General features: G+C 38.6%; 1 protein-coding gene across 1 annotated transcript in view; it reads right to left on the reverse strand.

The window, feature by feature from the left end:
- Nucleotides 1-11351: 11351 nt before the first annotated feature.
- Nucleotides 11352-27676, reverse strand: part of SYNE1 (spectrin repeat containing, nuclear envelope 1) — a gene marked incomplete at its 5' end in the record, with an annotated part of 158814 nt that continues 142489 nt past the window's right edge. Inside the window, 9 exons of the mRNA XM_009869161.1 lie at nt 11352-12085; nt 19030-19088; nt 20910-21002; nt 21964-22176; nt 22524-22652; nt 23009-23209; nt 24629-24840; nt 25953-26079; nt 26954-27096. Coding sequence (XP_009867463.1) covers nt 11845-12085; nt 19030-19088; nt 20910-21002; nt 21964-22176; nt 22524-22652; nt 23009-23209; nt 24629-24840; nt 25953-26079; nt 26954-27096 — 1418 coding nt within the window. The remainder of the gene's footprint in view (nt 12086-19029; nt 19089-20909; nt 21003-21963; nt 22177-22523; nt 22653-23008; nt 23210-24628; nt 24841-25952; nt 26080-26953; nt 27097-27676) is intronic.

Consider the following 27676-nt stretch of genomic DNA (forward strand, 5'->3'; position numbering starts at 1 on the left):
AGAGCAACACGGCAAGCAGTAAAAACAGGTAATTGCTCTTAAATCAGACCAGATGATTACAAAAATCATCAGGTCATAAAGTCTTCACATGCATATGTGATCCAGTACTATTCTATACAAACCTCCCCCTGTTCTTTGCTTTGTTGTGCTAGAAGCCAAGGGGTGAGGATGCCAGAGCAGGACTGGCACAGCGGGGTGGGATAGTCCCATCCCACTCATGGCGTGGCCTAGACCTGAGAGAGAGCTGGTACCGCAGCCAGAGCAGCAGCCTTTGCCTTGCCTTGGTTTTTCTCAGCTGTTGTTGGGGCATGCTCAGAAATCCCTGTTAATCCCTGTTAATCACCTGTGACACCAGCACTGAGCCTCAGACATAGCAAAGACTCTAGGACTGCATGTCCTGGAGGATAAATCTGGCTTTCTCCATGCATGTGTGTAACTTTTTCATAAGGATGAGCCACATTCTTCAGACTGACTGTAAAAACTTAAAAGCTCTACTGACATGAAGACTTTAAGCAAGACACGACAGAAAGATACTGAAGAAATCTGTACTATGTGCTATCCAAAGTAGGAGTCAGTGCTGCTGTTTGACTGCCTCTATGCTAGAAAATGAAAAGTGTCAGGGAACGTTGCCGGGTAGTGGAATGCGATTATTACATATGCCGGGGATATTTTATTAGTCTAATGATAAACTTTGCCTGTGCTGTCTGCGCTTCTGGTTCACAGGTGCAATTCGAGAGTTAGCACGGACCAGGGACTATTCCAATAGCTGGTTGGAAGCGACCAACCTGCCAGTACAGAAGTTTCATAGCACGTGTGTTTGCTGCTCTACAGCAGCTGGCCACAGTGCTAGAGAGGTTCAGGGATGCTTCTTTTACTGCTATAGCTGAAACTTTTACATTATATTATATTGATTGGAACAGCGTGTAGTAGCTAAAATATAGGAAGTAGTGCAACTAATGCCGTACAGGAGTGCCTATGCGTAATCTCGCTCCCTGTTGCAGGAGCAGAGTCTCTGTGCAGTGAGATTGAGTTCCAGAGCAATTGTGAAGGCAGCAAGGAATAGGATGAGTTTGTGTTCCAAGTCAAGAATTCAATTCTTTAATGAATGTACATAATGAAGTTTATAACAGTTTCATGTACTTATCTGAGGATATGCGCAGTTTAAAATGTAAAAGCTAGATGCTACCTATGTTTGACAAGATGCCTCAAAAACTGTGCAAGCCTAAACATGTGAAGCGGTCACTGTAACTTAATAGGCCTTCTATTGATGCGTATTATAGTGTCATTTTTTTTCTGAATGTGCTAAAGGATTTGTCTTTTTGTGAACTCAGTAAAATCGTGTGTGTGTGCGTGTGTGCAAATTTGGTACCTAAGGGCTTCTGGAGGGCTCTTAAATGTCTTGAAAGAAAAATGCACATTTTGTTTTCTTTAGTAGCTGGTTTTCAAATGTGTTAGAAAAATCATAAATGCCCTGAAATGAGTGCAGGCTAAGATCTGAATGGAACACAGGAATCCCTGTAGTTACACTTATATGCTTACACCACCATCATTCACTTGTAGCTCAGTGTGCGTTAGAGCTGCTCTTTAAATACTGTACGTGTGCAACTTGATGTTCTCTAAGACACAACACAGAGATCCAGCTCATAAGCTGCAAGGTGAATTGGTTTAAGTGAATGCTTCCCTTCTGACCTGCCAGAACAGTTCATTAGATCAATTCAAGTGCAAATCTGGCCTAGAGGAAAAAAAAAAGTAGCTCATGGAGAGAATTCACCATGGAGGGTCAGTTTCTGATGGTACTTACATAGGGCAAGTACCATGACACTTTACAGATTTTCCTGGTGAAGATGTATAACCGTGATTTGAAGTGGCAGGCAGAAGGGTATCATCAAGTCTCTTGGAGTACAAGGAATAATCAGTCAGCTCACAATCTTAATTATTCTTTCCTAAGCTTAGCCCTTGCCAGGAAGTAATTCAGATTCAGCCAGTCCTCCCATGTTTGTGGTGACAACAGTGAAGGGCACCTAAGAGAAAAGAACAGTGATTTCCAGTAATACATTCATTTACCTTGGGGCAGTTTCAGGATCTGTGTCATTAATTTGTTCATGAGATTTTAACTGAAGCAGCACCTTAGTGAATATAGTAACCCTCTCATAGTTATATAGAAAAATAATTGTCTGCATATCAGACAGCTGAATGTAGCTATTCAATTGATTAAACAAAGTCTATGATACAAAAATGGCAACTTTTTCATATGTAATTCTGAATTACGCTCTCATGAATGCAAACAATTGTGCCTGACATTTGGTAATTGTTATTTCACAGGATGCTATTTTATATGTGTGTGTATATACATAAAAATATATACTTTATATTTGAAGCTGACAAGCCAGTGCTACCTGAATACCTGGTGCTGGATATTAAATAAAAATAGCATGTAAAAAAAAACAAAAAGAAAACTGTTCAAGGCAGCTAATTATGCTTTTACCAAAACATTCATAGTGATGTCTCTGGACAGCTAATCAAAGAATTATTTTATAAAGTTTATACATGGATTTTTTTTTTTTAAAAAAATAATTAAAAACCCAAAAAAACCCCTAGAAACATAGGCAATGTAATACCAGCAGAAGCCAAACAGAAATAAAACAGATGAACTTTCTTTACTTGAGAATATAGTTGTTACTGAATTGTTACAAAAAAGCTTGGGAGGCAGGAGAGAAACAGTGATGTGTAGCTCATACTCAGTGGTGTGTGAGTTTCTAACAATATGTGGAAACTACTCTGGTTTGTAGAGGTTCGAGCCATGTCTCGATGTTGTAGACTTTGTCTCAGGTAAAACTCCTGTTTGGGGCAGTAGAATTTGTACTGGGGTAAAATAATTTAACAAGAGTTTCTTGATGCACGCTTGTGGTAAATTTACTATTATGTTTCAGTAACATCTCTTGATGATTTTTCTCCTTCTGTACATTGAGGAGTTTGGTAATTTAAAAATATAATTAAAGAAACAATCTGAACTGAGCTCCCAAGGATATTGCAAGGACTGTCAGCAGGTCACTGGACCTAAAGTTGAAAAAAAAAAGAAAACCCAAACCACCTTCCTTCATCCAAGCCAGGGTTTGTACTGGAGCCTCCATCCATTCCAATCAATGCTGACTGATTCCTTAAGAGTAGTGCAAATGTTTATAAAGAAACAACTACCAGCAAAGTAAAAATTCTGCCTCACTAGGACCTTAATCTTATCACAGGCTTTGGTAGGAACACAGCAAGCCTCTCCTGTGTATATAATATCCTGCTTTAAAATTAGAATGCAATCCAACCTAAAGCTAATGGGATTTTGTATATAAAGTATTCTCAGCTGAACTTACAAGAAGTGCATTTCTTACTCTGAATAAAGAGATGACTATTTTCATTGCTACCTACAACCATAATATAGCTTTACAGAGAGAAATTCAACACATGTAAAAGAAGGGTTATGTTAACGCCAGTATCGTAATACAAACTAGTGTTTGCTGTCACCTGCAATTATAGCATATATCAAAGTGATGTGAGAATTTTAAATTAATATTTCCCTAATACTAATGTCCTACCCTTTCTACTTGCAATTCCCTTTCATCTTTCCAATGTAGATAGCCTTATATCCTGAAAGCTGTTTTCAAAGTGATTATCACCCATAAGGGTACTCAGTTTTGCACTGTGTTAAAAAAAAATCTAAAAAAAAAATAATTCTTTTGCATTCAAATGTGCCTAAAGAAACAAACAAAAAAAATTTTAAAAAAAGTGTATACTGCCATCTTGCAAATTAGTATTCTCTGTACTCCTGTGTGCCTATAATGAGAAGTCTGTTTCTTCAGAAAGTGCCCATTGGAAAATGAAGGGATAGACTGCTGGTCATGAGACTTGCATTAATAAGCCACTTTATGTATCTCCTTATTGTATATACTATGAAACTAATGCTTTTTGTGCACTATGTAGTCTCTCAATGGAAAGTTCTTTCTTTGGTATAGGCTCAGCTGCCATAATGTGTTTGTTGAAGTATTCTGTTCTTTCACTGATGCATATAAAATTGTTGACGTCTTTGTTTTGGTGAGTTTTTTTTTTTCTTTCTTTTGCCCCTAAAAAAAGTTCTAAAAAAGTCTAGATGAAAAGTCCAGTAGGACACGTGGTTGGTGCAAGATTTTTATCAATGTATTTGATGTTGAAAATAAAGAAATAACCAGAGCACTTTGTTTCATTAGTTATCTTTTGCATAGTTTTAAAAACACTCTTCTCTGCTTACTGTCTTCCAGTAGCCAGTGAAATGGTACACTGTATTTTACAGAAACAGAATGTGTCTGTTTCTGTGCACCTAAGTAAGAACTGTTGCTTTAATTAATTTCTTCGCCTCTCCCAAAAAGCATCAGAGAGTGGCCCTATGTAGAGCCAACAATGTGTTAGGTCCAGTCTCTAGTACTCTTAATGTCACCAAAGTACTTAGTACTTTGTATGCTTTTATCTGCTTTGTACTTTATATGCTTTACATTCCTTATTTTGGCTTGTGAAACACATTACAGTGGAAGAGACAAATTGTATGAATTTAGCCTTTTGTTATTGATTGCCACGTACCATGAGTTAAGTAGTGTCCTAGGTGAAAGCTAGTCCTCAGGGAAAAATCTTCACTAAGCTGTCAGGAAGGGGATGAAAAGAAATGAAATATACTTTTATTGACATAAAACCACTTTGAACTCAACACTATCCTGCAAAAATACTCTCAAAATTGTATTTGATCTTCGCAAAGAATCAAACTGGTAATCTACCATTCACATACATATTTAAGTTTTCAATACTTGTAGATACGTATCTATCAGTAATATAGAGAGAATGTAGTCCCTATATTGATTTTTTCATTTATTTTCTGTACTGTGCTGGTTCTGAGTGGGACTACTAGTTCACAGGCTCTTCTCTTTTCCTACATGAATATATATGTAGAAGTTCTTTGTTATTATGTGATGTTATGACTGGGAGTTGCTACTTTGGCCACGAAGGGTGGGCCAGAGTAATGTGAGCCAACTGCACATATACATGTGCTCAAAATAATAAAATAATTTTCAATGCTGACTGAAAATCTGACAACTTTCAACAGCTTTATACAATTTCCTTTATCTGCAGGACCAATTGAGGTGAAATGCTTTTATGATTCAAGAACTGGCTTAAGATGACAACTGCTACGTGACACTGAACTCATAGGCTTAGCTTAATGCAAAAAAAAGCAGCTAGACAGCAAAGTAATCCCGCAAAATCAAAGACCAAACACTCCTAAATTAAAGCCCAAATGGTTACAGTCTGAGCATAATTATATCTGCAAAAAATTGTAACAATTTGAATGGGCAAAGGACTCCACAATACTTGAGGTTAGGCAGTGTTTCACCCATCTCTCTCTCTGGAGCACAAAGTGACCAAATAGTAGGAAGGCACTTTTGGACACTAACTGAATTCCTGGCTCAGAGCTGGGTCATCTGCAGAACATTGCTCAGGGCCGTGCTCTGTTTTGAGATTCTACTACCTCTCCGGGCAACGTGATCCAGTGTTTTACCACCCTCACATTAAAAAATGTTTTCCCATGTTCTTATGGAATTTCATGTGGTTTGATTTGGGCCCACTGCCTCTTGCCCTGTCAGTGGGCACAACTGAAGAGTCTGTCTCCACCTTCCTCATTCCCTCCCATCATGTTTCTTCTGTGATGGGAGGTGGATGTCACTTTGCTCAGACCCCCAAAGGTTTTTCCTCTTCCTCCTCCCCTGTTTCCCACCAGTAAAAGGGCCTCTGCAACCAGGCACTGTTCACATTTCCTCAGCCAGGAGCCAGCTGGGGCTCCATCTTCATTCCCAATTTCTTAGGTCTGTTGGCTGAAGTAATGTGAGAAATCATGCAGCAACGACACGTCTTTCAACTTCACTGCAGAGCTCTTGCAGCTGAAACTCCTGGCTCACCTTTACTCGGCTCATCACTCTCACATGCACACAGCTCTATGTGTTGGGCTCCCCTTGCTTTTTCTCTCTCCTGATACATGTGGTGTTTGTCTTGTTCCAGTGTATTTTATTCTATTTAACCAATTAAAAAGCTATGACATAGTTAAGGCATCCTCAAAGCACATACCTGACTGCTTTTACTTTTCTGTTTGTTAAGGTAATTGCCTCATTGTGCAATGACACCAGCTTCTTTGTGGGCGACATCTTGGTATTCTCAGTCAGTGGGGAGTGGCCCTCTTTAAAAGCCTTGTGGGCATGCTGGAGGACCCACAAAGCAGCTGTTTCTTAGGCTGGAAAGTCTTATATATCTTTCCTCTGCATTACACTGCCTGTAGTGTACCACTCTCATAGTGAAGAGGAGAGGAAAATTCAAACATGCAAAATAACACTCATGCTCACAGAGAAAGAATGCCCATGGAAGGGTGCTGCATACATGGCTTTTCTTATGCCCAGCCAGGCTCCTGTTACTACCCACTCACTAAGGCATCCTGCAGACACAGAGACTCAAGTATAAAAATGTTCACAAAATCTTCAGGAAAATTGACCATCAAAATAATAACACTTGGCACTTAGCTGGAGCAAGGCTAACTAGCTCCCTGAAAGGTCGGTGTTTTGCAGGATTTAGGTGTCACTCTGATAATGTCTTCATTTCTGCAGGCAGACAGCTGATATAAAATTGATCTCCTGTTGTCTTCCCTTCCTACACATTTGTACTCTACTCCAGTACGTTACCATTGTAAAGATGAAAAATGTGCACGGAGGAAAGATTGTACTTCCAGGATTTTTTTAAGCCAGATTTTGCAACTCATGCTTGGGACTGAAAGACATTTAGCTCTTCTACACACAAAGAATGAGTGCTCCTTTCTAGGTCAGAAAGATTTGCTTCTTGTCAGATATCTTTTGTTTTCCACTCACCTCTTGAGAACCTGTGTCATCCATGGAAAGGTGAAGTAAGTTTGTTCAAACACAGAGGTAAGCAAAAAGTGCTACCCACTTTTCAGTGAGAGTCACAGTAAGGCACATAAAAGCTTAAAAGTCTTGGCATTCATAAAAGCTTAAAAGTCTTGGGATTCATATGAAAGCAGAAAAGTTTGAGTTCCAGTCTGCACTTGCAGGATTACTTTTTGCTTATGTTAAATCTAAAAAATAAGAAAAGAGGCTCCAAAATATCTTCGATCTATTTCTCTCTCTCTCTCTCTCTCTCTCTCTCTCTCTATCTATCTATCTATCTATCCCCAAATACTACATGCTTACATGCTTTCTTCCAGTACTTCCCCCCTGCCGCTTTGTCCTCATGAACTGTACACCTCTTTGCTGTTTGCACAATGCTTCAAGTTTAGCAAAGGAGTCAAAATTGCAACCGTATGTTTTAACAGTCAAGAGAGCATCTCACACAATGTTTGAATTATTTATACAGAGAATACTAGAGACATGAGTGTCTCACTTCTTGGACAGGCTTGTGAACATTTACATAAAAAAGTGGACTCTGTTAGTTTTCCTCCCAGCTGTTTTTTAAAGCATCCTTTCTATAAACAATGCAATAAAAAAACCCCACACCACAATTACAACATTCATAATAGCAATCTCCTAGGAATTACGTGTATGAAAACGCAAAGAGCCTGACCTGAGTAACCTTTGTGCAAATTGCATCCACATCTGCATCATTCCTGACACAGAAGAGCTCAGTGGTTCATCTTTCCTCCCCTAAAGCCACCTCTTTCTAAAGATTTCTCAGTTTTCCAAAAATTATATGCGCCATTGTTTTATTCAGACCTCATTGTGGTCAAATCCATTTGCTACATCTCAGATCTTTAAACAGGTTTTTACTGAACCTGTCAGTTTTGACCAGTTCATTTTTTGAATGATATATGAAGCGACATCAAACAACAGAAGCCACAGCTTTCAATTCCTGTCTGTTTTTAGATTTCTATCAATCACTTAACCAGGCCTTAGTCTATGACAAGAATTTACTGCTTAAGTAGGCCATTATTAATTTCTTTTATGTGTTTTCACGGATTTTTATCTACTGCTTTTGGGGGAGACTAATTACTTCTTCAAATAATTCCTATTTATTTCTTCATTGTGGAATATTGATAGAATATTCCAATGTTCTTAATATTATTAAAACAAGCATAACTTCTTCCAAATACACGCTTCACATCTATGTCCCTCTTGGTCTAATTGGACTAGCACAACAACACAATTTGGGTGGCTCTAGTGCCTTTCACAACATTGTTGTCATGGTTAAAACCAGCCAGCCAGTATCTAAATGAGAGTTCCCTCGTGCAGGAAACTGTGAATATAAGACATACATTCTTCCCCCAAAGTCAAAAGACAAATGACCTCCTTCCTCCAACTCTCTCTCCCACCAGCTTAGGCAAACACTGGTTCAGATGAATCCTGCAATTCGCTGCTGCAAGAGCTGAAGAATGTTACAGCCAGACCACCCAGCTTAAACACAAACCTCACCGTGACATTTCCTACTCTTTTCCTTTCTGCAGTCCACTGCTTTGAATACCAAATAAAATACAGGAAGCGCAAGTGAGAAGACCAATGCTCTCTTGCTTTAAAATCTGCATTTCTTCTCCTTGACTCCGCTCTTCTTTCCCAGAATCCTCCTGCATTTGCTAAATTCTGATAGCATCTGTAGCTTGAAGACTGTGAGCAACCAGTTTCTGTTATGCCTTTGAACATGCACACAGATGCACTCAGATGCACATGATGATGATGATGATGTTGAGAGATGCTATCAGTTGCAAACAGATTTCCCAACCACAAATAGAACAGGACTCTGAGGGCCAGAGATCACTGCTCATAAAGCCAATCCCAGCAGCTTTGTCCTCGTTCAATAAACAGCTGTAGGAGAAAGTTCTAAGGAAGAAGAAAGCAAGACTGCAGGTGTTTAGAGCATTTGCAGTGGAGCTTGGAAGGGTGGCAAACCAGTGGTGGGAAACTATCTATCTGTTGTGGAATAGTGCTGTTACCATTGCTAGAACAGGGTGGGGACAGGCAATCATCGTGCTCACTGCTGTGAGGAACAAGGGCATGTTTTTTCGGTCAACTTCAGATCATTTGTACTCCTAACACTGTCAGACGTCTCTAAGTATTATTTTTCAGTATGCCTTCAGATTTTGTGAAGCATGATCCATGAGACCACTCCATAAACAGATGCAGTAAGTTCAGGGCAAATGCTGCTTGCTATTTTGTACTGTTATCATTATAAGCATAATGAGATAGTGCCTTGATATCACTGCACAGTCTGGAGTCACTGAGCAACTCGTTTCCCTTTATGCCTTTAAACACCCTCTAGTTATGAGGTGACTATAGACCAGCAAGCAGAGTTCAGAGTTACAAGAGGCATCAAGCTGTGCAGATGATTACACTCCTACAGCAGCTACTACTTCTATCTACAGTAAAAAATGGGGAAAAATATAATGCAGTAATGACTAGAGTTCTCCAAGATGTAGAGTCTACTTTCCCTTGAACACATGCCTTCAACACGGACCCAGAGTTCTGCAGCTTCTGTACTGCCTTTCCTCATGCCTTGCAGCCACAAGCTATATACTACTCTTTAGATAACATCTATTTCCATGAGCTCATCAATAGCTGGCTGGAAAATAGGAGACAAAGTGAGACTTACTTCTCACTAAATTAGTCTTTTTGCTCTTACATGTTTTCTTTTAAAAGACAAAAAAACCTTTCAACAAAACATTAACCACCAAACCCATGGGACTGGGTGATGAAAGGATGTCTAAAGCATGCAGAGTTCTGGACTAACAGGCCTGAGCAAACTACCAGATTATTCACATAGGTGCACTGATTAGCATGGACTAAATTATATCACCAAAGAGAACAGTATCAGAAAAGAGAGGAGGGGTCAATTTTATGGAATCTGTCAGTTGCAAGTAACACCTCATCCTTGTGCTCCAAAAGTATGTTCATTATCTCTGTCTACTCAGAATCAGTGATTACGGATACTCATCTAGCCTAGCATAATTTCTGAATATCAACAAAGGAAACTAAGTCTTGAAAAGAATACATACTTGTGTCAGTCCCACTCTAGGTCTCAGACATTGAATATATATTGCTGACATATGAAATGCTTTCTGTGAAAAGGTTAACCTTACACTTAACTAGAAAGGAAGCTTTATTTTACTTCCTCAAAATGCTGGAGTTGAGTTTATGGTGCTCTACCTCTGGCCAACCTCTCCTCATACCAGCTCCGATGATGATATCCCAGAAAAGTAATCCTACATAACAGCAAGTGCTTGTATTTTCTTCTGGCTTTTTTTATTTCTGTTATGTAGGCCAATATATTCTAGGTAAAAACATTTAACTCACAGGAAAAATTCACATTGTGTGTCATGGCTTAAAAAACCCAGACTTATTAAAGAGCAGTAACTCAGACCCATGCAATGTATTTTTTCAAAGCCAAAAAGGATCCTGTTTTGGTCAAGTTTTGACTGATAAACTGGGAAACATCTCTGCCACTGCTCAGACTGCAAGTTTTCTGCAATATTTCTGGAAAATGTGTGAGTTTTCTTTTTTTTTTTTTTCTGATTTTCTGCTATTTATGCTTATGTTTTGGGCGTATTCCACTAGACTATTGGTAAAGCATAAGCATCTGTCTTGGTATTCAGCTGCTATGGAGAGTATCAAGAAGTTTCCAGTACATCCACAGGAAAAAAATCTATTTCAGTGTGGACTGGTACAACTTCAGTTGCCAAAGGTTGCACATGACTGCATATGTAAACATACGTATGCACAGAAAGAAAACATGGTTGAGAATAAACTTCAAGAAGCAGCTTGAGAAAAAAACCTTGAAATGACCAATCAATTCAAAACACAGGCAGCTTTCAATATTAGCACAACTTCTAATATGATACTTTCCCATGTATTTTATCACTTGTCAAGTTTTCCAGATCTTCTCATTCAAACATATACTCCATATTGTTAATTTGCTACAGTATTTTTAAATTCTTTTTAGTAGTGCAGCATATGTACATCTTCAAATCTTTTTATACCACACGTATCTCATTCTAAACTTTGAGGTTCCCATAATTGTCATTAAAAAGCACATAGACAAAATATTTTATGGTATCTATAATAAATGCAAAGAAATCAATACAAACAAAACTTGGCTTAGCAAACTGTACATACATAAATATGTTCTTTGTTTTTCAACTTGACATTCAACATTTTTTCTCATAAAACCTTTTACGATCTTATTTATTACATCCATTTTTTTAAACCTTAAAAAAGTGCTCCTCAGATTTACACCTTGTGCATCCAAAGCAAAAGTTAGAACACCATGCCTAAAACAGAAACCACGGAGAATAATACATTGCCATACAAGAATCTTTAAAATTGTATGTTACAAATGCTCTAAAATTTCTTTACCATTGCTTATTTTGTACACTGTAGATACTGAGAGGGTATTTAACAAAGACTGGTGGCTAATGGCTCATTTAGAGCAGCACACAGGAAAAAATCTACAGTATGAAGTCCTTGGCTATGCATAGTACAGGGCAATGACCTGGATATAAAGTGGCTAAAACATCCAGAATGCTGGACAGAAGGACATTTCCCTCACACACGTTACATCCTCCTTAGTACCCAGGATGCAAGTATTGAAACAATGCGACTCAGGTAATATGCTGTGCAGGTTGATATTGATATATTGATGCGTTACGAGCTGAGGGCCAGCAGAGAAATGATATGGACACAGCAGTGGCTACAGCAGGTCGGTAAAGCTGCCACACTGAAACCTGTTACCCTTGAGAACCATCGTTCCTCCCCGCTAGCATTCTAGCGAGGTGACCCGCTGTCTCACAGGTCTCCTTCATAATGGAGGTGGACCATTCATGTATTTTAGCATGGGGTGGAAAGAGCGGGCAAAGTTGTTGGCCATTGTACAGCTGTAGTCCTCCTCGGTCACTGGCACCAGGCAAGTCAGCCCGATCAGGAGCAACAAGAGGAGCTGAAGTGGCAGAGCAGCTCTGAGGACTCTGAGGAAGAAGGACGAGTGCTGCCACGCTGGCCCAGCCTCAGAAGGGGAGGAACCTGAGCCACCTCTTGTGGACCTGAGGAAAGAGGATGGACAGGTGAATACATGAAAACATTACTGCAGCAGACCTTGTCCTCGGGCACTCAGCCCTTCCTGAAGGCTGGTTTACAATTTGTACAGACTTTGACTGACAACTGTAGAGGTATTTTTCAGTGAGCATGCTGTATGCCTAATACTCTTAAGAGACTCTGTATTTCTAGACTGGGTAGGAAGATGCCAAAAGACCACAAAAGAATGGCCTTTGTGACTCCACAGTCTCTTCATTTATTATAGGGAACACTCTCCCCTTAAAACACTGAGCTGTGGAGAAGAGGGAAATAAAAGGTGGGCCACACCTGTCACATGTTCATCGCACACTGTCTAAAAAGGAAGCTTCATCGTTTAAAATGGCAGTAGCATTTGGTTTGCAGAAGGCTCTACATTCATTTCTGTATATAGTATCCTCAAAGACACAAAGCATTAAAAATTAAGCTACACGAACCTTCAATTAATTAATACACCAACATGCAGGCAATGGGGACTCATTTTCTAAAAAGTACATTGTATTTTGAATCTTGCACTGAATCAGCAGCTAAAACCTAGTTGCTCAACTGATTTGACACCATCACTCTCTAAGTGATTTTCTCTCTTTGTGACTACAGATTTGATTTGAAATGGCACATAGGACATGTCTGTGGGAGAGATGAGACTTAATGCAAACATTTCCAAAGGGTCCCTTCAAATGAAGCACAGAAATCCAATCTACTTTTTCATGAAGGATGAAGACATAGTTATTATATTTTCCTTTTTGGCTGAAACTGTCAGAGCTCTAATATACAAGATGATAGGTTTTGAGATAAGTGGCTGAGTGAAAAGAGTGATTACGCAAGTTAGAATTTGATGGTCCCAGTGTGCTGATTAAATGGCACGGCAAACTACTGTATTTTAACATTGGGCAAAAATGGAAGAACTTGGAGCCTTCAAATAATTTTCTTCAAGAATTCTTCCATTAAGAAATTATGTCATGAACTTTGTCTTAGACATGTTGCTGGAAAACATTCATATGGCCACTATGATTATGAAGCCCCAGAACATCTAGCATTTGCTAGGATATAAGAAATAAAAATGTTCGTAAGGATGAATTTAGTCTTAACTTGAAGGTGTGGGAGATCAAGCTTGCTGACTGAGGTCATATGCTCCCCAGTAAGGCAAGTAGCGGGCAAGCATTCCTTAGTTTCTCTTTGCCTTCCCTTTGTCCTTTTAATCCACAGATAAATCTGAATCTGTGTGAGAAAGCATGCCAAAACCAAAATATCGTCTTCAAAACTATGTCAAACTTGGCAAGGCTGCCTTTCCCCCATGTTCAGAAAAGAATTCTTTCTATCCTTGAGATAATTCTTATTGTTTTGTTCACATAGGTGCATCATCCCAGTAAGAAGACTTCAAGAAAGCCAGACAGATTTGAAAAAGTTTACATGACCAACAGATACATAAACACTCAGGTATGCTAAATTATTAACTTGACCTAAATATTCCAGGAAGGAGAGATGATCAAAACATCAGACCGCATGTTGTTTGAATCAACGTTACTGTAGCCCGGATGGAAGGCTGCTTATCGCATAATGTAAGATCACATACTATAAAGAACATATTGAAAGGATATGGCACATTTAACAGCATCAGAGCATTCCATATTAAAGTTCAATTAGATCAGGACTTCTACTGTCTGAGAATGCCAAGAAAGAAAGTTAATGGACTGAGGTAGGAACAAAGGGAACAAGGAGTGCTTAATTACGTGCCAAGCATTTTGATTGCACGGTCTACCTACTTACAAGGCTCTCATTGTACAAATGTTGTTAATCCCAATCAAAAAAGGCCACATTTCTGCAGTTGGTAATGAGCAAAGTCTGAATTTTCTTCGCTGACTGAGAGTTACTCTGAGGCAGCACTGAGTGTCAGAAGGGGAACTTCCGAAAAGCAGAATTAAAAAGAAACAGGCAATGTTAACATCTCATCTTTCTTTTCTTTTCCTGTGGCTTTAGTAGCACAATCCAGTACTTTTTTCTTTGTGTTTTACCAAAAAAAAAAAGGAACAAGAAGAGTAGTATGTGTAAGCTGCATGGCTGATCTCAAAAAGGACCACAAACATTTAAAATTAAAACAGTTCACAGCAAAGATTTTCAAAACACTTCTTCTGCAGTGAAGTAGGGTGTTGAAGAACAGTTTCTAATATTTCATGGAAACAATTAAACAAGTAAATAATGAAACATTACGAAAACAGCTTCAGAGAGGGAGTTCTAAAAAATTCAAGTGCTGTACTGTCTGTGTTTATTACAGGCACGCTTCTATAATTTACTAATTGGCTGAAAACGGAATGGCTTAGCTTAGAGTGCTTAATGGATTTGTTAAGGAGAGATGGTTAAAAATATACATTGCTAATAAAACAGGCCCACTGTTCATAAGGGACAGAACTCCTATTTACTCCAGCAGAAGGGAAAGCTGAAGTACTGTATGCCACTTTGGAGAAAAACGTTCTTTTTCTTGAGCTTGTATCTTTAGTTGTCTCCCTTCTGACTGCTTCACTATTTGTCACAGAGGCCTCTGAGGACAGAAGGAAGTATAGCCTAGCTGTCTGCTACTCACTCCATACACAATTCCTACTAACTAGATAAAAGCGGGAGGCAGAGCTGCAGACCTGGCCAACAGTAAGCTTCTTCATGTCAAGAAATCTCACAAATTAACCCAAGAAGTGCAAGCAATAGTTACCCTTACTTCAAGAGTTTGTAATGTCAGTGAAATTGGAACTCTTTCGTAAGCATTTCAAGAGAGGAGAAGCTAATGTACCAGGCTATAGATTGAACGGGCAAAGTGAACTTTAATTTCAGCTGAGTACCTTCTTTTAAAGATGACGGATATTTTTTCAGAGAAAATATAGTTGAAGTAATCTATCTGTATTGCAGTAAACATCTGAGAAATTGTAACACAAGAATTTATCATTCAAGCAAAACTGATCGGAATAAATAGAGTTTAACAGGGAAGTGACTAATGGAATGCGGACAACAGGCTCACATGGAAAGAGGCACTGCTGGGCCAGTAGGATGTTATTACTGGAGCTAATGAAGGATGAGCCTTGCTTTAATATCTTTATGAAAAGACTATGACACAAAATATGATAACAGCAAATTTCATCTATCTGATGACAGAAACTGGAAGCCTCTGCAAAGAGAAAACAGGACTGGCTGCTTGGTTAACATACTTCTGGAAAGATGAATTCAAATTCACACAAGTTTAAAGGAGTCCAAAAATTGATTATTTCTCCTATGAAGGAAATAAAAAGCTGAGCTTACAAATAGAAAACTTGAGAAATACTAAAACTACCCTTTATAAAATAACACAAAACAGAAAGAAGGGTGAACAGCTGTTAAAGGAAGGGATAATGCTGGCACAAAATCAAATTACTACATCTAACCATGGATACATTCAAGGTGGAAATTACTGTACTTCCAGATAATCAGAGCAATTAAACTTGATACTGAACTTGTAATGGACTTTTCTTCCCCTGATTCTAATTTTTTTAAATCAAGGTTGCTAGACTTATGAAGGAGAAGGTATCACAGAATCATATAGAATAATAGAATAATTTGGGTTGGAAGGGACCTCAAAGATCATCCAGTTCCAAACCCCCTGCCATGGCAGGGACATCCCCCACTAGATCAGTGCTCCATCCAGGCATTGAATGTCTCCAGGGATGGAGCATCCACAACCTCCATGGGGAACCTGTTGCAGTGTCTCACCACTCTCAGGGTAAAGAACTTCTTATATTTAGTCTAAACCTATGTTCTCCCAGCTTCCACCCATTACCCCTTGTACTATTGCTACAGGCCCTTGTAAAAAGTCCCTCCCCAGCCTTCTTGTAGGGCCCCTTCAGGTACTGGAAGGCTGCTATAAGGTCTCCCCGGAGCCTTCTCTTTTCCAAGCCTAACTCTCTCATCCTGTCTTCGTAGGAGAGGTTTTCCAGTCCTCTGACCATCCTAGTAGCCCTCCTCTGGACCCGCTCCAACAGTGTGATGCTCTGCCCACAAGGGAAGGCAATGACTCCTCTTGGTGGCCTAAGAGGCTCCCTAGGAGTAACTTCGTTTGGCTGCATTCTGACTTCAGTTCTCTCCCTAGCTCTCAGTACCTCATCATTCCAACCTCAAATTTTGTTTACCCTGTAAAGAAGATGAGTATGTCCATTTCAAAGGCAGTTAAGTATGAAGTTTAAGTTACAAGCTTGAAGTGAGAGTGTGGGAGATAACTAGGAGAAGAATCATGGCAAGTCAAGCCCAAACCTCATGTCTGAGCTGCTGTGTGGCAATGACTGACACTTTGTGGCCAAAGGCATGGAGAGGGCAGTGGCCTGGCCTGCTCCAGGTACCGTAAATGACCTTCAAAGATCCACTGGTCATCTGGGGAGACTTGTGGAGGGCAGGAAATGGAGGTTGGCACTGTGGCACCAAGAACTGAATAGAGCTGCTCAAGAGAGACAATGTAAACACCCTTGAGCAAACTGAACCACTATTCTGATCTTTTTAACATCTTATTCACTTAAAAAAAAAATCCATAGGCACAGATCCAGGTATGCATTTATAACAGCTCTATTAAACTGATGAAGAAAGAGAAGCTGCTTTGCCCACTTAGCACACAATCACTAATACCTCTTGAATGAGCCTTTAGTTAAATACAGAATGTAATGCCTAGTTTAAGCTTCTACCTCGCTCAGCATCACACAATGTATGCTTGCCTTTTTGTTGTGATAACACATAAGGCAAAGTGATATCACACTTGTTATATGTAAAACACAGTCCCTCTACTTTTTAAATGAACTTTCTTTCACAACCTCCTATGTGGTAAACTTTTTAAAACTGACTTTAGTTATTCTGTATACTAAACTCTAACAGGGTTTGCTGATCCAGTGCAAGATCAAACACAAAGTACTCTGATCGGAGGCATGTCAAAATATTAAAGAACACAGTGACAGCTTGTACCGCTTTATCAGTTAAAACCACATTATACATCAACCACAACCTGTCTGGCTTGCGCATTTGATTAAGTTTCCTATTCAGCAGTGACTCATTCGTATTCCATGCTTGTCTGAATGACAAATTGAACATTGTGTTGTACCGCTACAAGATGTGTTAATAAACAGTGCTGGAAAGACTTGATCTGAAGGGTGCCGCACCAATGCCACTGCTAGAATAGAGGCTGATCTCAAAGCTGCAAAGCACTGCTAGCTGCTCTTTGAGCCAGTGGCTCGTACCTACAACCAGCAACCTTCTCAAAAGGTTGGCAGAAGTGGTCTGGCTACAGAGGAGAGATGTGTTTCTTGAGTACAACATTGCTAGTGCAAGTATGCTGATCTGCCGAAGGCATCCTCCATTCCTCCCAGTTGTTAATGGCTGCAGAGTCAACTCCCACTCCTCCCTTAACCCACTCCCTATCAGAAAAAAAAATGCCAAGCTTCATAGCAGGCAGGAAGATGGAGTGTACGTATATCACCTATTTTCTATGTAGTTTCCTTATGTTTCAGAGAAAGAAAAATCCCTAAAAATAAGGCAGCTTCTCAGTGCCAGTGGAAGCAGTGAAAAACACTCTACCTCTTCTGTCTGCTATGCAATGTGGATTTGCAACTATGCCACTTTCCTAATAGTCACTAACTACACATAGAAAGCAAACCTGTTTTTTAAGGTCTGTTTAAATATCTAAATTTATTTCATTTATATATGAGAATAATTTTGCTGAATAAAGACTTGATTTTGCTCATGAAAAGAAGTAATATTCTCTAGGTATTTTTTATCTGCTTAGTTATTGCTTATTCACTGTATTAATTCTAGTGTTGTCTTCTTTCCAACATAAAATCTTTCACTTTAACAGGAGTTATTTTAAAAATGAATTAGTTAATTTTCAATATATAGAGAATAAATGAGATTTAGGACTCAACTATAAGAACAAATATATTTTCATCTTACTTTCTGATTTAAGCTGTTGCAATACATAAGATGCTGAAATAGCAAAAGACACCTGCCTTATGCACATCGACCTGCTAATTCACCTTTTTTTTTTTTTTAAACTTTATAATTCTAGAGGCTAGTGAACTGATCAGTGAAAGAGTGGAGGTACACACATCACACTGACAACAACAAAGAATGCAGAAGCACTATTAGCTGCAGAGATGACAGGTTGCTGGAGAGACAAGGTGGAAAGCAAAAAGCTGCAGCTGCAAGCCTGCTCTCTACTGGTCAGACAGAGATGGGGCAGTGCTGCTCCCAGAGCAATACACGGATGCAAGCACTTGGCAAGTCATGGCAATGTTAGCATGTTATATTGCAGTCGGTCTAGGAGGGGAGAGGAAGTGACCTCAGGTCTCAAACCCCTCACGTGATGACTTTTAATTTTGAGTCTTAAGTACTGAAAACCCACAAACTGAACAAAACAATTCAGAGGAAAAAAAAAAGAAAGAAAAGAAAGAAAAGGATGTTAGTATGTCTCGTCCAGATCTGTGGGTTTTGTGAATTCTAGAATATGGTACTGATCTATTACCTGCCTTAATTTAATATCTAGAGGTAAAGAGGATGATAAAAAATGTTTGCCATGAAGCTACTGGCATTTCTGTTAAATCATGCAAAAAAATAATTATGAAATATCATGAGTGTAAACACACACTCACCTTGATCAGGCATATGGAAAATAAATACTGATTACATGGCATTTCTGGGAAGCAAAAGCCACAGATGTTCCAGGATTAGTTGGTATTTCTGTTTAACAATGAATTTGAAGTAATTGTGATCCCCTTTTGCCAAACTATGAGCAAAAGGCAAGTTTTCCCTTCTTTAAGTCCTGGCCACCTGATGGAGTCAGTGCGGACGGGGAAGGATCACGGCCAATTTCTATCATCCTCTTGGGGTTCTAGAACAGAGTGCGGAAACCAGGAGAATAAGGTACCTGCTCTGTGGACTGCTGACAGAGGGTCCAGGCTGTGAGAGACTACATTTGCCCCGTGGCTGTTTGCAATGAACAGGGGGTAAAGAAAGAAGAATGTTCAGTCCAGGCAAATAAAGACAAGCTACTGATGATACTAAATTAAAAGTGCAGCAAAGGAAACATAAACAAAGTAAAATCAAATGAAATGATCAATACCCATGAACCAAGGAAACTGGCTTTTCTTTGCGCCTAGCTGAGTAGGAAAATGATCAGAACATACACAGTGAACTTGCAAATAACAAATTTAGTCATTACTCTAATGAACAGAAGCTCTGGATTTTTTAAAAAAATCACTAGAAATTTAGCTCAAATAATTTTTAATTTGAAATCGAAAAATATTATTGATTTGAATACGGGCAAATATAGGTATTTAAAAAGGTTAATGCAGCAAAATTAAAATTCCCAAGGCAAAAAGGTCCAAGGGCCTCCTTTGACGAGTCTGGCCTCATCTTCAGCCCCATCCCTCCCAAAATTTTGAAGGCCAAATAACTGTAGTTACATTCCTGCACTCACAACTATTTGCTGGAATATTTAATGCAGTTAGACAATTATAATTCTGATCGTATTTTTGGTATTAGTATTTATTCATTTAGCATCAGTATATTTGGCACTGAAATTCTAAACATAATTTCAGTCTCCAAAATTGTGGGTGCAAAACCCAGAAGTCTGAAAACCAGACCCCAAGGAATTATATAACATAGTTACACATTACAGACAAAAAGGAAAAAAGTAGTCATATATATAAACACTAACAAATTAGAAATAGACTAATTCTCATTAAAATGTTAAGATGAAACTTACTATAATTCTACATACTCTTTATACAGAGATTTTATGTCAAAATACTTCTCCATTTCCTGTAATGGTCAGGCATCCTCCAGCTACATTTGAGATATCACAGAGCTTTTATTAGTTATTTGAGTTTAAAAGATGAAAGCATTGACCTCTGAAGTAAAATGTTAAGGTTTACAACTCTTTCTTATTTTGAAAAGCCAGTGTTCCTTTACATTCTCATACTAGCATCTAAAAGGAAACTAGTGAATGTAAAAACAAAAGAAACCAACTTGAAGAGCCATAAAATTTATCAAGACCAAACTCAGAGGCTTTATGAAAAGTGCAAATGGAAAAAAAAAACCAACTAAAACCCAAAAAACCAACCTGATTGTTTTAAGAACTAAGGAAAACAGCAAAGTAATCAACCAATAGAATTGCAGAAAAAGACAAAATAATTGCAGTTCCATTTTGGGCTCAAAGTATGGAAGTGTTAAGTACTAGGCATGTATTGCTATATTTCTTGAATTTTGTGCCAGCGATGTAAATAGACAACTCCAGAGTTGCCATCATAGCCATTGATTAGGTCCTGTGCAACTAGCTGTTTTGAATAATGTTTTATGCCCTTCAGCTCTACTTAGCCATTCATCCAAAGTCTCAACAAGAGCATCTGCAGCCTTCATCCGAAAGGATAAAAACCCCTTATTGAGATTCTCGATGAAGCAGCTCTGAAGAGAAGGCCAAACAGAAATGGAGGACTGCTTATACCAGACAAGACCAGACTTTGGGATGCTGCCATCACTAGAGCAAAATACAAGAGACACGACATGCCATACCATGGTAAAACAACCACACTGACAGCCCTGGTTTTAGATAGTATTTACCACTTCTGATTTCATGCAGGGTGGGATTTGCAGCAGGGTTGGGGAAAGCAGCTGTGTTGTTTTTCTTGGTTTATGCCATTTCCTTTCCTATCAAGTCAGAAGGGGGCCTTCCAGCTGACTAGAGCTACTGTAGACAGCTAAAGCTCCCACCCAGGAGGTGGCAGAAAATATATGACATGAAATTACCGTTCTCTGTCTGCTTGGAGTGCTTCTTCCAGATACAGGACTCACTGAGTCTGATGTGTCTAATTCATCAGCAGAGGACCATGAGGACAATTCCTAAAGTTCAGAAGGAATGGAACTCAGAAATACAGCTACTAGCTGTTCAGGTAAGCAAACTAGGAAAAAAGCCCTGAGTGAAATCTCAGCAGAGTTATTTCCAAAAGAAACGAAAAAAGCAGTAAGAATTTGTTACCAAATTTTATAAGACTAAGGCATTACATATTTTCTCTGTTAGCCCTGAAGGAAAAGAGAAACAAACAAGTAATTAAAATTTAATAGCTTTAGGTGACACATTTTACAACAAAGTCAATACAGAGGAAGAACAGTTGCCCTTTACTGGCCTCTAATGACAAGAGGAGGTTGGTACTACCAAGATTTCACTTAGACAGAAATTCACTAAGAGGGAAAAGCTGAGTTCTCACACCTTATGCACTCTGTCAATGCAAGCCTTTAAAAAAAATTAACTGGAGAACCTTGCAATTTGTATACCTGCCACTACTGGCAAAGATGTATGCATAACTCCCTCTCAAATACCCTGAGATACATGATACTTTGAAAAGATACGGAGTACAGCTCAAAGCTCTGAAAGCACTGTGAGAGATTTGTTAGCCTTTTACAGAATTTATCACACGCTTTTTCTTTTCTTTGACACACTAAGCATTATCTTCCTTTCTAGTACACTGTAATTTTCAGTACTGAAACCAGAAAATTATTTCATATACTTCCCCAGTTGATTGAATCAATAATGGCATGATAAACAAACCAAGATGTTCAAGGCTTATTTCTACACCAAATCGCAAAAAATTACTGGATTGAAACCCCCCCACCATATCACATTATGTTGACATTATGAGGTGTAAGATTACTTTGTGATATTCAAGATTACATGTGTACTGTCTTGGTAGGTATTGCAAACAACAGAAATAGTGCAGCCAACAGCACTGAGCCCAGAAAGACAGTCAGAACAGTGGGAAATGTGTGCCCAAAAATCAGCAAGGAATAAAAAGACATGACTTACCAGTTGACTACTTGAAATGTCTAGAATTTTCTCTAAGTCTTTAATATGACGTGTGACCTCTTTCAAGAGGAGCTTCAGTCTGTTTCCAATGACGTGCACCTTTTCTTTGGCTTCAAGACAGTCCCTGCCTTCAGCATTGACTAGCAATTGGCAGGACATGTCTTGCAGTGACGCCACCTTCAACTGAGACTCCAGCAGTTCACGTCTAATTTGCTGTTGCCAAGGCAAATATCATGGTTTTTTAATGGAAATTTTAAAAAAAAAAAAAGGTAAAAAGCTAGAACTCACAAAACTGGACATTTGAAATTAATGAAATGGAAAGAAAAGGGAAGCAATAAAAATTTCTATCTGACAAGAAGATAGACAGTAGCCTAGGGTTGCCTGAGATTTTAAATCACGAGTTATTGTACTAATAGAAGTGAGCAGCATACTAAAGTTAGTTACTGACATTTCTCCCACAACTGGGATGCACAATGCTAACCCTCAAGAGAAAGATAAATCTAATTAGGTGTTTTTTTGATGATGCGTTTTGGGAGAGAAAAGGGTGATTATAGCCCTACCATTAGAAGTCTGTGATGATCCTGTAGGATTTCTGAGTCCAGGTTTGGATTGATGGGCACAATCTCATTTTTTCTTCTGTCAATATTCTCTAACCAAAGCAGCAAGCCATGGCTCATTTCATGGAAATCCTGCAAGTGGTGAGTGATGATTTTAAAAGCGTAGCAGAAAATTTCAGTCAAATTCAGGTTTTCAGTTTTTCCTGTGATAGGTCCTACTGGCTGAATAACATAACTTATGAGGAAGCGTAGAAGAGCATATTAGAATGCTACTCCAGAGATTTAGAAAATTATAAATTTAGAAAATCTTTAGCTGGAAATACATGCTTCAGATAGTGCAGGTGCGTCTTTCAGAAAACACATGCTGAAGTTGTAGTTTGGCTTGCACAGGCACATTTCAGACTGGACAACGAGCACACCAGATAACGATACAATTTATACTTTTTATATGAGGGATGCTCACAGTTTAAATTAAGCGCAGTACCGACCTGACACTGCATTAACGCATCCTGCAATGAGCAGCGCCACTCTTCAATCATACTGCACACGTGGTCCCAGCGCACATTCATCTGAGACAGGCGCTCCTGAAGCTTCTTGCTCTCTTCGCTGTCAGACTGAGTGAACTCTGAGCTGCACAGATTGATGGACAAAATGATCGCTTTGCGGTTGTCGATTGCTTTCTGCAGCTCCTTGATGATAAGACAAAGCGGGGCGGGGTAAGAAAGGATGGAAATTGGTAAAATGTGACTTTCAGAAGTTCCAAGAAGTGGTTCACTGCAAGAATGCAATGACTTGCCATCAGCAACTGCAGAATGGTACCTTACTGTAACAGTCTCTTTATTCTGGGTATGAGATTTCCGTGCTCACTCTGTGACTCTCCAAATATTCACTCTTAACATCTGCCAAAACTTTACTGTGAACATAAACTAGAACAAGCCAATTAAACTCATAAAGTCTTAAAAGCCTGAAGTCATAGTTGAATTTTAAAGATATGGCTCATGTTTTAGATATTTTAAAAACATGTAGGCCAATTGTACTTTAGCTGACAATAAAACTTCTGCCCTCACTTCTTGGTTTTGCTGATAAACATAAAATCCAACATGTTTTCAAGGGGAAACTGTTGTCAACAGTACTTTAAAATAAAAGCTTTTAGTGAGGGAGAAGAAAACATATAAAAGAGTGTAAACAACCTACTCCAATTTATACAAGCAGGACATGTATAAAAACTCTGATTTGTTTACGCAGGAAGCCACAAAAGAAACTCCACCTCTTTTGGTCTGGAGGGCACTAATGGGCTTTCCAAGAATGGGTGAGATAAGAAGTGGGTTCTTATGAAATGCCCCCTTTTCCACCTACTTTACAGCATTTACTTAAAATCCCCATGTCACAGTGACCTTTGTAGTACTTATGGCAGCTATATTTGGATTCCAGTGAAGATTAGCATTAATATGCTTTAGATGGATCACTGCCGGAAACAGCCTTTTTTTTCTGTCCACCTCATTCCTAGCGTAGAGCACAGTGCTTTCTGACATTGGTCCCCGTATTTTTGTGTCCAAAGACATAGTCATTGAATGTGAAGTTGTGGACCACAGCATTTGCAGATCTTTATAGCAGAAGAAATCACAAAGGCAGCAGGGAACAGGAACGTTGCAAAGTGACACCGAATTTTTCCTATGCTGTGCTGGTGACAGCAGTGGGTAGGCTACAACTTTTTTGGAACTCTCTCTTTCCTCCACAGGAAATCATATGTCCCAGTGAGACATTTCTTTTAAGGTAGCTATTTTGTTATCAGTTTGACTAGAATAGATTTGATTTAACTTGGCTTTTTTTTTTTCTTTCATGACTTTGTCTGACATCAGGAATTATCTGTACCTTCTGGAATTATAGAAATGGCACAGAATTACTATTTCAGAAAATCATTTGGATTATATAATAAATGCCAGTGGTACATTTTTCTGCCAAAAAGGGATTCATAACACCGCTTACTCAGTTACTTTAGTTATCAGCAGTAGCCCGCTATGCGCAGAATGGAGCAAGCCAGCTGCAACTATTGGCAACCACTCAGGTCTGTTTACAAGTAACTCATGGAAAAGAGAAATAAAACTCACTTTCAGTTTTTTAATTCTGAGCTCAATAGTTTTTATGTCAGTGCTGAGATCAAGACATCGGAGCTTCTCCAATTCCTCTTCAGTTTCTCCCAACCAAGACCAAACATTATCAAGGTCAGAATTAAACTGCTGCCATTGCTGAAGGTTCTGCTTCATTCTCAGCTCCTTGCTTAGAGCCTGAGCCTGGATTAACTCCCATCGGTCAATTACACCTGGAATGATAAACAACAAATTCAAAAATAGCAAATAGCCACTAGCCACACACACAACTGCATCAGCTGAATCCTGTGCAGGACAAAAGCATGTTCCATAAAATCTTAAAAAACCCTAACCCACAAAACACCACACTAAAATCTAAGTTAGATTGAAGAATGTGATATTGGAGAGAAAGAATGAAGAAACTGGATGACTCCAGGCAGAATTCTATGAACAGAATTAAGCTGATTCATGCAGGTCTCTAAAAGGGGTTATGCGGGTATAAAGACATCATAAATTAGCATAAATGCAAACCAGACAAGGAATCTGAAATGTTAACTAGCCACATATTTTTTATTATTTTCACTGGTATTTGTACCCATTACAATTTAATACTCACACCTCACTACATTTGCCTAAGCTACTGCTCATGCATTGGACCAGTATCCGTACTAAAAAGAAATAATTTAGGGGCTATTTCTTCTTGTCGGTTATCTTGAAACCCTATGGCAGAAGGACAAGTTGTATCATTCCATCAACTTAAAATTAAAAAAAGAGATTAAAATAAAATAGACTTCATGGGTAGCATATCTTGCCAAGCTAAGAATGGAGACGTTGCCTTTGCAGTCTCTGGAACTGTTTTTACAATGCAATTCCTCCTGTCTTCCAGCTGCTGCTCAAAATTAGTCAAGTAAATATTTCTACCAGGTGAATATAGATTTCTGTGCTGCAGATAGATAATATTAGAAGTAAGAGCTAATATTGGAAGAAATGAATGCTGACCTCTGTATTTTGTATAGCAATACAAGCAACCTTTTTTTACCAGAAAACTTTCAACAAGAAAAAAAGTTCTGCATGCACAGGGACTTTCTGAAAGGCTTAGGGTTATGTCTCACGACATGAAGCAGTTCTTAAAATGCACTTGTGTGTCTAATCTCTTTCTAGGGCATAGACAAGGAATACTTACTATTCCTTTCTGTTCCTATTAAGAGCTGTTAAATAGAAAATGGTAACGCAGTCATGTAAATATAAATATGTCCATAAATAACACCAAGTATTTATTCAAAAAAATTTGTGTGTTTGCTACTTTTCACAATTGTTTCACATCAGCGAACTAAATGTTACTTGCCAGCTGTTTGTGTTTCAGTACTGTTTAGGTTAATAAGTCCAGCTAATTTTTCTTCTTCCTCCTTCAGTTTATATCCAAGCCTTTTTACTGATTCGATGCTTCCACTGCATTCACCCAACAGCTTCATCTGTATTAACAAACAAAAAAATCCCATGTCAATATGCACTGCACAGGACTAACTACATGGAACATGCAAATTACAATGCAATTTCCATAATTTTCCAAAAGTAGGTGAAGTAATGTGAAGATAAAAATCTATTACTTCAACAACCTGTCCTGATACTATCAACGAAATGTATATGGAGATAATAAAGGTTTAAAGCATAAGTTCAGACTAAACAAAAATAACTCAGTTAGTACTAAACTGTGCTGGATAACTTCAGGTGCCATCTGTTCTAAATTATAAGCCACTATGGCAAAGACACTAGAAGATATCATAAAGAAAACAAATTTAAGTATGGAAATGTACTATGCATCCAATCATCTAATCTTTCAATTCTGTTGGCAATAAAATTATTTGACTGATTTAGAGAGACATTTTTCTTCCAGAAAACCTGAGAAAGCTCTTTAGTGACGGATTCCATATACCCAATCTTGCTTACGTGATGCGTGTTTGTAATTCATCAGCAAGACAAATACTGTGCATGAAGCTATAAAACCTGCTTTTAAAAGCAGAGGAACTTTAAACAAGTGTATCGTCATCAGATGGACAAAAACACGTGTGAGAAAGTGCTTTTGGACATCTGCAAAAATGTAACAGGAAAATACATTTCTTAAAGTCCTGTTCCTGTAATCTTATGCTATTGCAAACACAAATAACATAAACACAAATAGTGCAAACACAACATAAACAACGATAGCATGCTATTAAGGATATAAACCATGTGAGTACGTCTGAGAAGCAGTAATATCTAATTGCTTTATTGAAACAGCTATATTTATTTCAATAGCAAATCTAAGCTTTGAGTGCTTATTCAACTTGTGCTACAAAATACACGCACATATCCTTTGTAAGTGGAATCCAGCTCTGGTCCAGTAGGTGTTTTGCTGCGGATAATGTTTTCCGTTTGCTGTATTTGGAAACGACTGGTGTCCAAGGCCTTGTCCAGCTGTCGGATATGTGCTTCCAGGGCACCAGGTTCTCCTGTACCAAAACCACAAAAAGTGACTGTCACCTAAGTTTTCCCACAGTATTTTTTCATCTTTTGCCCAGGCAGAATAAATATCAGGAATACTATCTAGATTAGAAAGTAAAGGCAAATGTGACTGCAGCAGTATGAGTGGTACAACGTCAAAGTGAACTGCTAATCAGTTACATTAGAGGGTGTTAGCGACCTTCAGCAGACAGATGATTATACCAATGAACATGCTTGCCATTAGCATACTATCAAAGAGTCTACAGCTTAAAGCAGGCTTGCAAACTATTCTGACACGATTTTTTCTCTCGGAGAATTCCTCACCTCTCTGAAGGGGAAAGTTCTTGGCAAAGTGTGCTCTAAGCCACTTTGGAGAAGGCCTATGATTCCTTTCACAAATACTCTCAGATGAAGACTTGTATCCTAAATCCCTAATCCAAAATGTGTGTTAAAATTTATTTTCTCCTAATTTCTCACTTTATTACTTCTCTCCACTAAAAACAGCGGAATTTTGATTTACGTGGAAGGATCTTATTTGGATATGAGTTAGAAGATTAAAAGCGGTACACAAGCACTAAACGATACTGT

Source organism: Apaloderma vittatum, unplaced genomic scaffold (assembly GCF_000703405.1).
Source record: "Apaloderma vittatum isolate BGI_N311 unplaced genomic scaffold, ASM70340v1 scaffold8415, whole genome shotgun sequence".
NCBI classification, from domain to species: Eukaryota; Metazoa; Chordata; class Aves; order Trogoniformes; family Trogonidae; genus Apaloderma; species Apaloderma vittatum.